Genomic DNA, 17,830 nt, shown 5'->3' with positions numbered 1-17,830 from the left:
GGGGGGGGGGACTTCTGGATCCCGGGACCGGGTTCGTTGTTTAGAGGATCGTGCCTACGAGAAGCCTCGGGTCTCGAACCCAGGACCGCCGCGGAGCGTGTCCCCGCCCCCACCCCCGGATGCAGCCAATCCTTGGCTGGCGAGCCAGACGACAGCTGGGAGTTGGGCTCCAGCTGTTCGGGGGGCCTTTCCCCCTGAACTTGGGGCCCACCGGGATTGCAGAAGTTGGACACAGCTTTGCAGACTGGATCTACTCCCCAGAGTGGGGTGGGGATGTGGGATGCGTCCGCACCTAGCGCCCTGGAAACCCCAGCGTCCGGGTGCCTAGCCGCAGGTTTGGATGGCTTCAGAAAGTCCCAACTCTCGGACCCTGGGAAATTCTACACCTCCTCCGGGTCGGGATCCGGCGTTGGAACGCTGCCCCGGGCTGGTCAAGGACTCTTCACCCCCACACACCTCCCCCTACCCCCCTCCACCCCGCCACGGTTCCCACTCCCCTCCAACCATAGGAACAGTCATCAAGAGTCTTGTTTAATAGAAACGGTTGAGATTAGCTTTTTGTTGCTGTTGTTGTTTCAAGAGAGAGGAAAAAAAAAACTACAAAGTTATAAACTCCTCTGCAAGGCCGGGGACTATGGAACAAAGTAGAACTTGAGGAGCAGCTTTGGGCGGTGACTACGTCCCAGAATGACGTCACCAAACAATATTTAAAATGGGAGCTTTTTTAATGGGGCTACTTAAGATGCCCTAGGTCTTCATTGGCTTTTTTTCTTTCTTTTTTTAAACCTTTTGGTACTCCTAGAATACTGGTACTGGGGGCAAAGGGGAGGGGGGTGTAATTTCTCAGCTGTTCCAGTCATCATTCCTTCAAACAGAAAAATAAAGTCCATATGACTCATCTTGTGTTACAACCAAAAACAGCCACTAAGTGGTTCTTTCCTTCCTTTCTTGATTTTTTTTTGATATGAAACCACAAACAAAAGCAAATGCCCAAACTCTGATTGATATGTAGCGCATATTTCACATATTTAATGAATAAAGAAAATGACACAGTCAAAGAGTTGGTATGTTTCTTTAGTGTGGTTCCTTTTTTTCTTTGGTGAGGTGGAGGTTAGTGTGGTTCCATCAGCAACTTTCTTCCTAAACTGTACTAAATACCAGTGGGTTTTCTTTTCCATCTTACCGTGGTGGAGTATAAATATAGCTTTATAAAGTGGAAATAGCTCACATTTTTTGGGAGGAGGTTGTACAGCAGTTGTAGTGGACTAAAGTTGTGTGTGCCCACACACTGTTGTGTGCAGATCTGTTCCGAGTTCCTAGTAGTTTAACCGTAGAAAGTGAATTTGGCATAGGGTTCCAGAAGAAAAGGCTTGGGTGTCTTCCCATCCAGCATCAGGGTGAGTATGGCTGCCAGCACACCTCTCAGATAACCATATAGAATTTATTTCACAGTGAGGTTCCTTGTTTGAGTGTGCACACAGAATAAAGAATTCACAGTATGACCAGAGACTTAAAGAACAGTTGGACAAAAGAAAGCTAACAGAATTGGCCATATTTCTTGAATGTGTAGGAAAATAGACTTGCTAAGGTAATTGATTTTTATACTAAACATAGCAAGGGTTGTATGTCTTTAATAATTGGCTCACAAGAAGGTGATGTTGCTTAGTGAATGCTGCATGTGAATAACTCCAAGTTACTTACAGCCAGCCAAATGAATGAGCTCATCCAGCAAAGACAGATTATATATCAAAACAATCCCAGGATACTTTTTTTGCCTTTATGGCTTAATCAATGATAAATCATCAGATCTGCCATTTTAAGATTCCTTCTTTGAGGCAATGCCAAAGTCTAGCCAAATATCTGATTATTTCGTTTAGATTTTCTGTTTGTGATCTTGAATTTATACTCTGTTAATATATGTGGATATTCACTAGTGTTTTTTGTTTGTTTTTGTCGGTCCTGTGGGCTTGCACACTGTCCCTGCGTTCTTCAGCTCAAGGCGAGTGCTCTATCGCTTGAGCCACAGCACCTCTTCTAGTTTTCGGTTGGCTTTTATTGGAGATAAGAGTCTCATGGACTTTCCTGCCCAGGCTGGCTTTGAACTGTGATTCTCAGATCTCAGCTTCCTGAGTAGCTAGGATTACAGGTGTGAGCCACCGGCGCCCGGCATTAGTTTTTGTCTTTTAGGAGATTAAAGCTCTGTTCCTGAAAGTACTTATGGAAATTCAATATTGAAATTTCTTTATATTTTACTGCTCTATTGAGGTGAATTACATACTGTACAACTCACCTCTTTTTAAAAACACATTTTAGTAGTTTAGTATATTTACAGTTTTGCAACTGTTATAATACTCAATTTTAAAACAGGGCACCAGTGGCTCACATCGTAATCCTAGCTACTCAGGAAGCTGAGATCTGAGGATTGCAGTTCAAAGCCAGCCGGAACGGCAAAGTCTGTGAGACTCTTATCTCCAATAAACTACTCAGAAAAAGCCATAAGTGGCACTGCAGCCCAAGTGGTAGAGCACTAGCCTTGAGCAAAAGAGGCTCATAGACAGTACCCAGACCCTGAGTTCAAGCTTCAGAACTGGCAACAACAAAAAGTAATACTCAGTTTTACAATATTTTTATTGTCCCAGGAAATATTCTTTGTTTTTGTTTTTTTTTTTGTTTTTGTTTCTGGTTTTTTTGTTTTTGTTTCTTTTGGGTCCAGTCATGTGGCCTGAACTCTGCCTGGGCGCTGTCCCTCAGCTCTTCAGCTCAAGGATAGTGCTCTACCACTTGAGCCACAGCGCCACTTCCGGCTTTTTTCTTTTTGCTTATGTGGTGCTGCGGAATCGAACCCAGGGCCTCATGCATGCAAGGCAGGAACTCTACCACTCAGCCACCTTCCCAGCCCCCCAGGAAATATTCTTGAATTTACTAGTATTACTCTTCCTTTGACTTCCTTTCTTGCCTCTAAGCCACTAATATATTTTCATTCTGACCGATCTACCTATTCTGAACATTGCATATTAATAGAATATGATGTGTGTTTTTTTGTATCTGGTTTCTTTCCATAGGGTATTTTAAGCTTCACTCATAACTGGCATATATTGGTACTTCACTCCTTTTAATTACCAAATAATATTCCACTACATTGTGTATACCACACTGTATTTGTCACTCATCAGTTGATACACATTTGGGTAGTTTCTGCTCTGACTATTTGGAATAATGTTGTTAGGACCATTTCTATGCATTTTTCTTGGGCATAAGGTAAAACGTGGAATGAGTGAAGAATATGGTAACTTATGGACTTGCAAAACATTTCCAAAATGACTCTACAATACACCTTTTTGTGTGGTTTTTCCAAATCATTTTACTGAATTTTAAAGGTCAATTGTTGTATCTAAGTATTGACATGTATAATAACACCTATATATCATTGTGGTTCTTCTTGAGTGGTATCTTTTAATGTTATTTCAGTCAACAGCAACCATTTGGTATGCTCCATATTCACAAAGATAAGTACTATGATTCTCAGGCAGTATTTTATAATAGGTCTTTGTGGCCTAAATATGACGATTGTTCCCAATTCTAGATATGAGTCTGTGAAGCACAAGATAAAACTGGAAGAAGGAGAGGAATCTGTAAGGAGGAATGTTTTACAAAACTTTATCTTCTACTTTATATACTTTGTTTTTAAGAAAACATGTTTTATCTTTGCAGGGAAAATGAAGAATGAAATTGCTGCCGTTGTCTTCTTTTTTACAAGACTGGTTCGAAAACATGACAAGTTGAAAAAAGAGGCAGTTGAGATGTTTGCTGAGAAATTGACTCTGATACTTCAAGAGAAGTACAAAAATCACTGGTATCCAGAAAAACCATCGAAAGGACAGGCCTACCGGTAACAAATTGCATTGTATGGTTGTGTTGTACTAAGTGAAGAAATAGTTTGACTCTGAAATGAGTACAAGGCTAGAGGAGTGAAGGCTGCCTTGACCGTGCCAGTTTTATCTGCAAAATACGTAACTATCGGCTGGCTCCTTACTCATTTTAAAATGTAGGTATTTGGCCTGATAGCTCCCATCTGTAATCCTAGCTACTCAGGAGGCTGGTATCTGAGGATCATGGTTCAAAGCCAACCCAGGCAGGAAAGTCCCTGAGATTATCTCCAGTTAATCAAAGTGCAGGTGTTTGTTGATGGGAGTCCTACTGCTTAGAGAGGCCAGTGCCATAGGCTCGTAGGCTCTTGTGGTTATAGTCTGGCTCCTGACTGAGTACACTCCTATAGCATGGGTACTTGGGGCTTTTCACAATTCTTAAGCACTTCTAATCAACCATAAATGGGTATATAAGGTTTTGAGGAAATAATTCTTGTATGTAAAAGTATATTATATGCTTTTTTTGTTTGTCTGGTTTGTGCCTTTCCTGGAACTTGAACTCAGAGCCTTGACACTGTCCTTGAGTTTCTGTGCTCAAGGCTAGTGCTCTACCACTTTGAGCCATAGCACCATTTCTGTCTTTTGGTAGTTAATTAGAGATAAGAGTCTCGTGGATTTTCCTGCCCAGGCTGGCTTTCAACCACACAGTCCTCCAACCTCAGCCTCCTAAGTAGGTAGGATTACAGGCATGAGCCACTGGCATCCAGCATATTATTACATATGTTTTAAAGAGACAAATTTTATGGACAAATTGAGCCAAGGTTAGTTATTAGATACCTGGTATGTTCTTCACACTGAGAAGACTGATTTTATTTATGCTATGAACAATTCTTCGTGATAAAAGCTACTAAAATTGTAGATGAAGGTAAGTTATCTATGATCCACAACTGGTAAAAACTGGCTTTGGAATCCTTTCCTTTTTTTTTTTCCTTTTTGTGCCAGTGCTGAGGGGGCCTGAACTCAGGGCCCAGGTGGTGTCCTGGAGTGCTCTAGCACTTGAGCCACAAAAAACTTCCAGTTTTTTGATGCTTAATTGGAGACAAGAGATTCAGGCATTCCTGCTCAGGCTAGCTTCAAACTGACGATCCTTATATCTTAGCTTCCGGAATAACTTGTGTGAGCCACTCATGCCTAGCTGGTTTTCAGAATTGAACTCAAGTCTAACTCCAAATTCTCATAAGCTTTCTTACATCATTGTTTTGGCACTGAGAAGGTAGATACCTCTTATTTGGAGCTGTCTTTTGTACTCTGTTTTATAAGTTACATTTACAGCTAGAAGTAACCTGACCTGTCATACCTATTCTCTAATATATATCTCACTATTCTAGAAGCTTAAAAGCCCTCTGTTGCTGCTTTTCCCATTTGTGGATGTGCTACAAAAACTCAGTGTGAAGCTGTGTAATTATGGCTCATTCCTACAATCCTAGCTGCTCAGGAGGTTGAGATCTAATAATTATGATTTGAAGCCATCCTAGACAAGAAAGTATGAGACTCTTCATCTCCAGTTATCCATCAAAAAGCTAGAACAAAAGTACAGCTATAGCTCAAGTGATAAAGCACCAGCCTTAAGAGAAAAAGCACAGAGAATGCAAGAAGTTCTGAGTTCAAGCCCAAGTATTAGCGTGCGCACACACACACACACACACACACACACACACAGTTAAAAATGAAACAGTTGTTCATAACTATAGAAATCCTTTTATTTGTGTATATTGTCCCCCAAGTTTTCCCCGCAGATCATAATTCAATACCTTGTTGTAAAGAGGTCTTCCTTTCTCTCACTTAACGACAAATATAAGACTAATTGACAGATCTAGGCGGAAGATGACAAGGAAATGGTTTACTTTAAATTTGCTTAAAACTATATGAGCCCGACTTTTCTATTGACAAGCTAAGAACCAAGGTAATTACTATATTTTCTTCTTGTTTTTATCCAATGAGATTTCTTAGTAGAATGACTAATTAAAGTAGAAATGTAGATGTTAATGTAAGCATGACTCATTTTTCATCTTCTCATTTGATTTTTTTTCTGCACATCTTCATATCTGATAGAATAGCTTTTTGTGAGTTAGAGCTATTGAGGCTTTTTACGATGATCTATTTGACATTGGGTGAAGGATTTGGAAGTGCTAAGCTACTGTTAGTGAAAAAAGGAGGCACAGTCAAGTTAAATACTTCAAGGTCAGACAGTGTACAATTTCATTTCCATTAACTAAAAGGGAAAAGATAGTCAAACAAGATATTGGCATGTGACCAAAAGAATCACTTTAAAACTTTGAATAGGGGCTGAGAATGCGGCTTAGTGGTAGAGTGCTTGCCTAGCACGCATGAAGCCCTGGGTTCAATTCCTCAGTACCACATATACAGAAAAAGCCACAAGTGGTGCTGTGGTTCAAGTGGTAGAGTGCTAGCCTTGAGCAAAAGAAGCTCAGGGACAGTGCCCAGGCCTGGAGTTCAAGCCCCATGACTGGCCAAAAAATATATATATATATTTTTTTTTAATTTAGAAGCAAAATCTGTAGACTGCCGTGGGAAATAAAAATGAGAATATAGGATTGAGGGTCTCTTCAGTTTATGGTTGAGGCTAATTGCAAAAACTTGGAAAGAACTCTCAACATTAAGTAAATGATAGACTATATGTGCAAGTTTTAAAATCTTGTTTTTGAAAAGTAAGTAGATAATGTATAAGTAGTCAATGTGTAGAGTGAAAAATAGTATAAAATACGGTATCTAAATTTGGCAAAGCAAAATCTAAGTATATTTACATATAATTTTTAAATTTAGAACCTGCATCGCTCATTGTGAAGAATATATTTAAAAGATATATTAAGCTATATGCTTAAGATATATTTTCATGTCTTGAACTGCTTTTGATGCTGAGGCACGTTGGAGACACACATAGACACACACACACACACACACACACACACACACACAGAGGCTTGAATGCCAACTTTGAGCTCTGTCTCTTAGCTTTTTTGCCCAAGGCTGGCACTCTACCACTTGAGCCACAGCTCTACTTTCAGCTTTTTGCTGGGTATTGAAAATGAGTCTTTCTTGCTCAGGGTGGCTTCATATCATGATCTTTAGATCTCATCCTTATGAGTAGCTAGGATTACGGGTGGAGTCACTAATGCCCAGCTTACCCTCTACAGCGTTAGAATCTGTAACAGAGTGATCTTACTAACAAAACAAAGTGTCATCATAAAGCATTTTTTCACTTAGAATTTGCTATTGTTAATAACGCTGTTAAGACAGGAATTGATGGACAGAGAATATTGTGAAGTTTTAGTTTTTGTGCTAGGGATTAAACTGAGAGGCTCACACATGTCAGACCTAAGTGCTTTACTTCTGAGCTATACCCCAACCCTGGGTATTGTTAAATAACATGAACTTTGGAGTCTGGTGGCCTAGACTTAAAGCCTTGATTCATCACTACTAATTTATGATGTGGAATAAGTTACTTAAACTCTGCCTTTTTTTTTTAACAGTGGTGAATTTAGTGTCTAACTCAAAGGCTAGGAATTAAGGATTTAATACATTCAAAAAATTTATAAAACTGTGGCCTAGTATACATTTGAATTATAACACTTTAGAAACATCATTAGTTGTTATATAATTAGAACTATTTAACTTTTTTCAATCAAAATTGAAATCAGTCAACTTTAAAAAAACAATAACTACTACATAGCACATTATTCTTTTCATTGCTGGGGATTGAACCTAGAACTGTATTCTAAGCAAGTACTCTATTACTAAACTATATCCTCAGCCCAAGCAACACATTATTATTGAGAGAATTGTATTTTATAGTATAATTACTAGCTGTGAATTAACTTATATTGACATATTTACTTTTTATCTTCACATCTGAGAAAAAGTTAAAGCTAGTGCGCTGGTGATTCATAGCTATAATTCTAGCTATTCAGGAGGCTGAGAACTGAGGATCAAGATTCTAAGTCAATGTGGGCAGAAAAGTTTGTGAGATTCATCCCCAATAACCTAGCAAAAAGCCAGAAGTGAAGGTATGGCTTAAATAGTAGAGAACCAGCCTAGAGCAAAATAGGCAAGCAAGTGCCCTGAGTTCTATCCCCAATATACTCACAACACATAGGTACATACATACGTACTGTGACTAGGACTAACACCCAAATCTTAATTGATTCTTGGTTGTAGGTAGTATTTTTTCATTAAACCTACCTTTCCTTTTAGCACAATGCTTCTCTTAGTGTGTATTTTTACCTTTACTCTGGTAGTATCTTTTAACATTTTATAGGTAGGTGTGGTATTTCTTAGGTTAAAAAAAAATTGGGGGGCTGGGAAGGTGGCTCAGTGGTAGAGCACTTGCCTTGCATGTATGAGGCCCTGGGTTCAATTCCTCAGCACCACATAAGCAAAAAGTAAAAAAACAACAACAACAACGGAAGTGGCGCTGTGGCTGCTCAAGTGGTAGAGTGCTAGCCTTGAGCTGAAGAGCTGAGGGACAGCGCCCAGGCCCAGAGTTCAGGCCCCATGACCGGACCCAAAAGAAAAAAAATTGGAGTCTGGGAAGGTGGCTCAGTGGTAGAGCGCTTGCCTTGCATGCATGAGGCCCAAAAGCTGGAAGTGGCACTGTGGCTCAAGTGGTAGAGCACTAGCCTTGAGCTGAAGAACTGAGGGACAGCGCCCAGGCCCAGAGTTCAGGCCCCACAACCAGACCCAAAAAAAAAAAATTTAACTGAGCTGGGCATCGTGGCTTATGCCTATAATCCTAGCTACTCAGGAGGCTGAGATCTGAGGATTGCAGTTCAAAGCCAGCCTGGGCAGGAAAGTTTGTGAGACTCTAATCTCCAAATAACCACCAGAAAACTGGAAGTGTGCTATGGCTTAAGTAGCAGAGTGTTTACCTTGAGCTGAAGAGCTCAGGGACAGCACTCAGGCCCAGAGTTCAAGCCCCACAACCAACAATATAAATTAATTAACTGAGGCTCCTCTATTGATTTCTCTCACTTTTTTTGGGGGGGGGTGGCATTTGTGGGGCTTGAACTCAGCGTACGTGCTGTCCCTGAGCTTTTTTGCTCAAAGCAAGTTTCTACCACTTTGAGCCATAACACCACTTCCAATGTCCTGGTGTTTAATTGGAAATAAGAATCACACAGACTTTCCTGCCTGGGCTGGCTTTAAATGCAGTCCTTAGATCTCAGCCTCCTGAATAGCTAGGATTACAGGCATGAGTCACTAGTACCTGGCTTTCACTTTTTTTCTTATGTTGAAAATTAATTTTAGACATTGTAGGTGGGGATGAGAGGGAAAAACAGAGAACAAAGGAAAGGATGACATTGTCCAAAAGAAATGTACTCTTTACCTGACTTGTATAAGTTTGACAAAAATGTCCCTTCTTACAATACTGGAGATTGAAGCCAAGGCCCTAGTATGCTAAGCAAATGTTCTATCACTTCAAACGTACTTGTAGCCCTGAGTATCTGTTTCATTAAAAAAAAAAACAAAAGCGAAAGACCGGGCTGGGAATGTGGCTTAGTGGAAGAGTGCTTACCTAGCATACATGAAGCCCTGGGTTCGATTCCTCAGTACCACATACACAGAAAAAGCCAGAAGTAGCACTGTGGCTCAAAAAAAGAATGTGTTAAATTTATATAAATTTATATGATTTATATAGGAATTTAAACTTTTCCTTCTGCCGGGCGCTGGTGGCTCACGCCTGTAATCCTAGCTACTCAGGAGGCTGAGATCTGAGGATCACGGTTCAAAGCCAGCCCGGGCAGGAGAGACCATGAGACTCCTATCTCACACCTGTAATCCTAGCTACTCAGGAGGCTGAGATCTGAGGATCACGGTTCAAAGCCAGCCCGGGCAGGAGAGACCGTGAGACTCCTATCTCCAATAAACCACCAGAAAACCCGAAGTGGCGCTGTAGCTCAAGTGGTAGAGCGCTCGCCTTGAGCTGAAGAGCTGAGGGACAGTGCCCAAGCCCAGAGTTCAAGCCCCACGACCGACCAAAAAAAAAAAACCTTCTCCTTCTGTTATCACCTTAACTCACATAGTGGTTAAAAAAAAAAAAAGCCCTTTCTGGGTGTTGGGTGTTGGCTCACACCTGTAATCCTAGCTACTCATGTGGTTGAGATCTGAGGATTGTAGTTCAAAGCCAGCCCAGACAGGTATATAAATGTGTGATTTAGATGTTTCTTTGTCCTTGACTGATTCTGTACTTTTAGAACAATTATGGATGAGGCAAAGGATTTCCTCTTAACACTTTATTGTACTAGACAGAGTGGTCTTGATGCTGCGTGTATTCATATTTACTCTCATTTTAGGATAATTATGCTAAATATGCTCCCGGGTTCTCCAGGGTATTATGATTACTCACCTTCACAAATAATGATAAAGTTTGTGATGGAGATTCATATAAAGGTGTTAATCTAAGTCTACTTTGTTGCAGATGCATTCGTGTCAATAAGTTTCAGAGAGTTGATCCTGATGTCCTGAAAGCCTGTGAGAACAGCTGTATTTTGTACAGTGATCTGGGTTTGCCTAAAGAGCTCACACTCTGGGTGGACCCATGTGAAGTGTGCTGTCGGTGAGTTGGCAAGTTTGACAGCTGAACTGATTTTGCCAAATACTCTTGTATTTGACCTGCCCGTGTATCTTTGCATCCTGGAGCTGGAGCTGGTGGTTTGGCTTTTACAAAAACAAATACGTGAAATAACCTCCTTGGGTGATGATACAGGACTTTATGGTATATATGTGCACATTGGAGGGAAACTAGGAGGAGGACACAGAAACAGGATAAAACATACAACAGTGGGACCCATCAGCTGCACTGGAAGTCACTGATCAAAACGAACTAAGCAACTCAATGGGAGGGAGGGAATGAGCAGGAAAGAGGGAACAACTGACACCAAGCAAAAAGAAAGAAATGTATATATCACCCGATGTGGAAGAAATAAATGTATTGTCAAAGCTCATAGAACTCATAAAATATAGACCACGATAAAGACAATTTACCCCATGAAGGTTAGAATGTGCTTGTGACTTTAACTAAATATCACTATCCCACAATACTGGGAAATTTGTGAAATTTATGTAATCACTTAATCACAATAAAAAATTGCTATAAAAATGAAAAATATAATAAAAAATGTGAAATAACCTTCTTGGGGTGATGGTAAAGGGCTAGCCAGTTATATTCTTGTTTGACAATATAAGAAACTTAAGAACTGAATAAAGTTTTCCTAGAGCATTACCAAGAGTTTACTGTAGATCTAGAAGTAGAGCACTGATATCTAGACTCCTCAAAATTAGTGATTATATTTTATTGGTTACATACTTTCCCTTCTTCAAGTTAACTCTAGATAATAATAAGTAATAATTTTTGGTGGGTCTGTGTATTTCAAGTGGCTGAGTGATATTTTCCATAATGGAATTTGCTCTATCCTGTGAGATCTGTTTCATCTACATATTAACATTGTGGACTAGGTACCCTTATGTTAACAATGTTTTCAAAATGAAAACATTCTTTTAAGTAGTTCACAGTATAATAAAGAATAAAAAAGAATAAGCAGTTTTATAATCTGAATTATACTAGGAATTGTACAAAGTACAATGATAGTTGATAGGAGAAAGTTAATGGCTGTGTTAAGGATCAGTAAAGACTATTGAAAGGATGATACTTGAACTGGGAGGTTTTTAAAAAAGGAAATGGAGCAGGTGACAGGATGGGAAAGACATTTATAGGAAGGAATAGAATGAACCAAAAGCTTAAAACTCATAACAATTTTCTCTTGCTATACCTATAGGGTGTTTCTCTGTGGTTTTGAGATATATTTACTTTTTTTCTTTTTTTTACTGGTCCTGGGGCTTGACTTCAGGACCTGAGCACTGTTCTTGGGCTTCTTTTGCTCAAGGCTGGCACTCTACCACTTGAGCCACAACACCACTTCTAGTTTTTTCTGTTTATGTGGTACTGACGAATTGAACCCAGGACTTCATGCATGCTAGGCAAGCACTCTACCTCTAAGCCATTTCCAACCCCTATTTACTTCTTTTCTGTTGACTGCTTTTTGATGCAAATCTAACTTTCTGCTCTTGTGGTGGTCAGAGCCTTTAACTTCTTCAGCAGTGAAGGTGTAAGTGAAAATAGGTAATGTTTTACCAAAAACACCCCTAGAAATGACTACCCATTTTGCCAGCATTGTTTTAAACTTCCTGCTTTGGGAAATCAGATGTAGAAGGTGCAGTTTTATAGAGGTGAAGATTCTTCCACGCTTTCTTTTTCAGATAGAAAAATGAAGATTAAGCAACTTAGTTGTGTTAATATCAAGCATCTTTAGATTATGGGGACTCACTTTAATCTGGTTTTAAACTGGGCCCTAAAACTGGCAGAAGAAGCTACTGTACTAAATTGGCCACTTTTTTAGTTGAGACCAGGTGACTTATTTAATATTTTGGTGCAGGTCCTGGGACTTGAACTTAAGGTCTGGGAACTATCTCTTGACACTTTTTGCTGAATGTTACCACTTCAGCCACATCTCCCTTCCCACTTCCAGCTTTTAGAGTCTCAAGTTTTCTGCCCCTGATGGCTTTGAAACTTAGTTTTTAGATCTCAGGTTCCTGAGTAGCTATGATTGCCAGTGCATGCCACCAGTGACATCAAAGTTGACTTTTTTTTTTTTTTTTTTTGGTTGATTGCAGGGCTTGAGCTCAGGGTACTGTCCCTAAAGCTTTTCTGCTCAAGGCTAGAGCTCTGCCACTTTCAGCCACAGCTCTGTTCCACCTTTTTTTTTTTGTTTAAGTCTTTTAAGTAGTTACTCAAAAGATTTTCAGTTCAACATATCAGTTTATAAGTGCAATGCATCTGGATCAGTTTCACTCCTTCCATCATTGCCAGTTGATTTATTTAACACATATTCTTTAAGGTTGTATAGCTTTTCAACCCACAAAATAATTACAAAAAGCATTTGAAAGAGGGTTGCTCAGAAAGTAGAAGTATAATTCAGTGGTAGATCTCTTCCCTAGTATGCACAAGAGTACAGGTTGACCCATTGTAACAATGAGAGGTGTACAAGAAACTATGTTAAAAACCAACTTTATAATTCAGCAGGGGAGGTAAGGAGGGTAAGGGGAAAAACAAAAGAAGAGGTTAACAATACTCTATAGGAAATGTACTCATTACCTTACTCATGTAACTGTAACTCTTCTGTACAGTATTTTTACAATAAACATATAAAAAATAAAAATAACCACCACTGTGAAGTAAAAAAAAAAAATGTCTGACAGGCAAGAGAAAAGCTAAGTAGACCCAAATTATATTAATACACAAATAGATAACAAGGATGTTAAATTATCAGGGAAAAAAATTTATATCCAAGTTTAAGAAATCTAATTACATACACATTTTGGGCATTATTTTAAGTGTTTAAAATAAGTCATAAGGGCTGGGAAGATGGCTCAATTGTAGAGTGCTTGCCTTGCATGCATGAGGCCCTGAGTTCGATCCTCAGCACCATATAAGAAGAAAAAGCTGGAAGTGGCACTGTGGCTCAAGTGGTAGAGAGCTAGCCTTGAGCTGAAGAGCTCAGGGACAGTGCCCAGGCCCAGAGTTCAGGCTCCACGACCGACCAAAAAAAAAAAAGTCTTAAATCTTAAAGATAAAAGCTTTAGCTATATGAACATTGTATTTAATTGGATATTTCATTACTTAATAATGGCCAATAATGAAAAATGAATATGCTTCCATCTTGCTACTTTTAGTAACTATATGAACCTAACATTTTATATGATTAAATTTTGCCAAAATCTGTGTTGTCATTTTCCCCCACGTTAATAGAAATCACATTCACTGTATAAGTTGATCATACAGAACCTCTGAAAGAAAGATAAATTAGAACTTGTGTAAAAGCAATTGATGTAAGTTAACAGGGGACATTAAGATATTAAAAAGAAGGATAATTAGAAAGATAAATCGTCTGAACATTAAAGCAATGCTAACGAAGAATAATTGAACATCTTATACCTTGAGTCTTTAAATATAATAACTCATTGGTGTATAGAGAATAAGAGGTACTACAAAGGAACATCTTTCATAGTCTTGAGACATTCTGTCAGAATGAAATGCTGGATAAGTACATAGAATGCCATATAGTTCGAAAGTTTATCAGTTAATGCAATATTTGAGGATACAGAATAGATAACATCTTTCCTGTGATGAGAAAGTCTGAGGATAACTGGCAGCTTTTTTATGTACTCGGTGCACTTTATAACTTTTTGGTAATTTCTGCAATCATTTAAAAAAATTTTTTTCCTGATCATCGGGCTTGAACTCAGGGTCTAGGCGCTGTCCCTAAGCTTCTTTGTGTTCGAGGCTAGCGTTCTACCATTTGAAAGACAGCACCGCTTCCGGCTTTTTTCTGAGTAGTTTATTGGAGATAAAGAGTCTCACTGACATTTCTGCCTGGGCTGGTTTCAAACCATAATCCTCAGATTTCAGCCTCCTGAATAGTCAGGATTACAGTTGTGAGCCACTGGTGCCCAACTTGCAATCTTCTTATAAGGAACATTAGATAATTATTGCATAGTAACTAATTTAGTCTTGATGTTTTAGCAGTACATAATTGAAAAAAATGGAAAGTGTAAAGGTTATCCATTGCTAATTCTACTGAAATACTAGCTGTTCATTCTAATGTCAGGGTAATACAGTTAGTAGCTTCACTTGCTTTGAAGAAAGCCCTCATACTAACCCCAAGGCACAGGCGCAGAATCTTTGTGTTCCTAAATTTCAATTACATATTTAGAATTGTTTGATTAAATTTCCTATGTCTTAACACTTATTAGTCATTAGTAATATTTATTTTGTGGAATTTATTTGAATAGCTTATATGTTTTCCTTTGTACTTTAAATATTTGTTTTTTAGTGTTGACTATATGCTAATTTCTCTCTTTGCATAATTTATTTTCCTTTTTTGTTGAGATAACAATCATGGTTACATATTTTGACACTTTTTTTTTTTTTCTGGTAATGGGGCTTGAACAAAATCTTGGTCCTGGGCACTGTCCTTGAGCTCTTTAGTTCAAGGCAGGGACTTAATCCACAGCGCCACTTCCAGTTTCCTGGTGTTAATTGGAGATGAGTCTCTTGGACTGTCCTGCCTGGGCTGGCTTCACACTGCATTCCTCAGATCTCAGCCTCCTGAGTAGCTAGGATTACATTAAAAAACTATTCTGTAATAGATTGCATTGCATATAAAGATGTAATAGAGGAAGTGGCGCTGTGGCTCAAGCGGTAGAGTGCTCTCCTGGAGCTGAAGAGCTGAAGGACAGTACCCAAGCCCAGAGTCCAAACCCCACGACCGGCCAAAAAATAAGAAAAAAAGATGTAATAGATTGCATTACTTTATAGTATTTTTCGATACTGTTTTTATTGTTAGCAAAAAACAAATAAGGAAGAGAGTTGAATCACTTATATTTGTACTTATATAAACCAGAAGGAGACAATTACAGCCCATGGGCTGACATGGAACTGGTTAGGATAATGTTCAGAGCCAATTCTCCAATAGTTCCTTTATTGCCTTGGTGCAGTGACTTGTTTGAGCCTGTTTAATTGTGTTTATGGACATTTCTTGCTTTGTTGAAGATTTTAAAAACATTTATATACACAGGTATGGAGAGAAAAACAATGCATTCATTGTTGCCAGCTTTGAAAATGAGGACGAGAACAAGGATGAGATCTCCAAGAAAGTTTCCAGGGCCCTTGATAAGGTGACCTCCGATTATCATTCTGGATCCTCTTCTTCAGATGAAGAAACAAGTAAGGAAGTGGCAGTGAAACCTACTTTGGTGGCTGCAGCCCCAAGTCCTGTATACCAGGTAACCATGAAACTCTTATATTGGAGGATTTAGCAGATATTTCAGATAGTCCTACTTATGTTGTCCAAGATTTCTGATTTAATATTCTACATCTGAGCCTTTCTCACACTAAGAGGAAACTGCCCCCAGAGATATGAATATTATTCCTGAATAGTAAAGCAGATCTTCAATAAAGTGAGTCTCAATGCCAATTTATATATATATGTATATATATATATTTGGTGGTGGTGGTCATGGGGCTTGAACTCTGGGCCTGGGTACTGTCCCTCAGCTCTTCAGCTCAAGGCGAGCACTGTACCACTTGAGCCACAACACCACTTCTGGTTTTCTTGTGTTTATTTAGAGATAAGAGTCTCATGGACTTTCCTACCTGGGCCTGGGCTGGGTTTGAACCGTGATCCTCAGATCTCAGCCTCCTTAGTAGCTAGGATTATAGCATGAGCCACCGGTACCCAGCATAAATATATTTTTAATGAGCCTCTTTCCCATTAAATACAAAATCATGGTGATAAAATATTCCTATAATTGGGGCTGGGAAGGTGGTTTCAGTGGTAGACTGCTTGCCTTGCATGCATGAGGCCCTAGGTTGAATTCCTCAGCACTACATCTTCAGAAAAGGCCGGAAGTGGTGCTGTGGCTCAAGTGGTAAAGTGCTAGCCTTGAGCTGAAGAGCTGAGGGACAGCACCCAGGCCCAGAGTTCAGGCCCCATGACTGACAAAAAATATATATATTCATATAATTTAAGTTCCAAAATTGTCACTCATCTTTATAGTCTTTTTTTTTTTTTTTGGTTGGTCATGGGGATGAACTTTGGGTCTGGGCGCTGTCCCTCAGCTCTTCAGCTCAAGGCTAGCACCCTACACAGCACCACTTCTGGCTTTTTTCTGCTTATGTGGTGCTAAGGAATCGAACCCAGGGCCTCATGCATACAAGGCAAGCACTCTTACCACTGAGCCACCTTCCCAGCCCCCCTTTATAATCTTTAACACTTCCATTTCTTACTTTTGAGTTTAACCTTCTTGTTCTATCCCTTTTCAATAGTAAAAGAGAAACCACTAACTTTAATTTTTTTACTCAAACTCAAACATTTTTCCCATTTGCTTTCTGAGTCATATAATTAGCAGGAATGCATTTACAACTCCATTTACTTTATACCAGAGAACACTAAATATATTTTTTCCATTTCCTGGAATTTATTTCAGTAAAAATTTTATATATGATTTGAAGCACAAAGGCATTACATCTTTGTGTTCCTCGGCTAAGAATGTCCATTTAATGCACTTTAAAAACTCTTTGATTTTTGTTTTTTTGCTGGTACTGGAGTTTGAACCCAGACTCTCATGATTACTTGGCTGGTGATTTACCACTTGAGCTATGTTTCCAGGGTAGCTTTTCAGTGGTTATTTTGGAGATGGAATCTCAAGGACTTTTCTTTGTAGACTGACTTCAGACTGCAGTCTTCCAGATCTTGAATACAGGCATGAGCCACCAGTGCCAATCTTACACTTTTAAAAATTTTGACTGAACAATACTCTTCAATAATAAAAAAAAACATCTTTTAGTCAAAGAAACCTACAGAGATCTTTTGAGTTAATCCTTATTTCTTATTTTCAGTAAATTTTAAGTGTACCTATTTTTATATTAGTTTTAATTATCATTTCAATTATGAGACATAATTTGACATTAATTTAAGGTAGGTTTGGAGTTGGATTAAAACAAAAAGTTGGACTAAAGAATAAGGAGCCTACGACCGGACCCAAAAAAAAAAAGTAGTGAGTGAAAGTTGTTACATAAGTGACCCCATAAGCACATGAAAAGATGTTTAGCCATTTGTCAGTAGGGAAATATAAAGTAAAACCACAACGAAACATTACTTTTTCCAAATTAAATAGTCTTTTTTTTGTTTTCTTTTATTGGGGTCTGGTCGTGGGACCTGAACTCTGGGCCTGGGACTGTCCCTCAGCTCTTCAGCTCAAGGCTAGCGCTCTACCACTTGAGCCACAGCGCCACTTCCGGCTTTTTTCTTTTTGCTTATGTGGTGCTG

The 17,830-nt window shown here is 39.1% G+C and overlaps 1 protein-coding gene across 2 annotated transcripts in view; it reads left to right on the top strand.

The window, feature by feature from the left end:
* Positions 1-17,830, top strand: part of Btg3 (BTG family, member 3) — a 20,181-nt gene that overhangs the window by 537 nt on the left and 1,814 nt on the right. For both annotated transcript variants that reach the window (XM_013031050.1, XM_013031049.1), the window contains exons 2-4: positions 3,712-3,889; positions 10,363-10,500; positions 15,578-15,785. In XM_013031050.1, the coding sequence (XP_012886504.1) occupies positions 3,717-3,889; positions 10,363-10,500; positions 15,578-15,785 (519 nt within the window). In that variant the 5' untranslated portion in view covers positions 3,712-3,716. The remainder of the gene's footprint in view (positions 1-3,711; positions 3,890-10,362; positions 10,501-15,577; positions 15,786-17,830) is intronic.

Source organism: Dipodomys ordii, unplaced genomic scaffold (assembly GCF_000151885.1).
Source record: "Dipodomys ordii isolate 6190 unplaced genomic scaffold, Dord_2.0 Scaffold136, whole genome shotgun sequence".
NCBI lineage: Eukaryota > Metazoa > Chordata > Mammalia > Rodentia > Heteromyidae > Dipodomys > Dipodomys ordii.
This window is presented reverse-complemented; position numbering and strand designations above follow the sequence as displayed.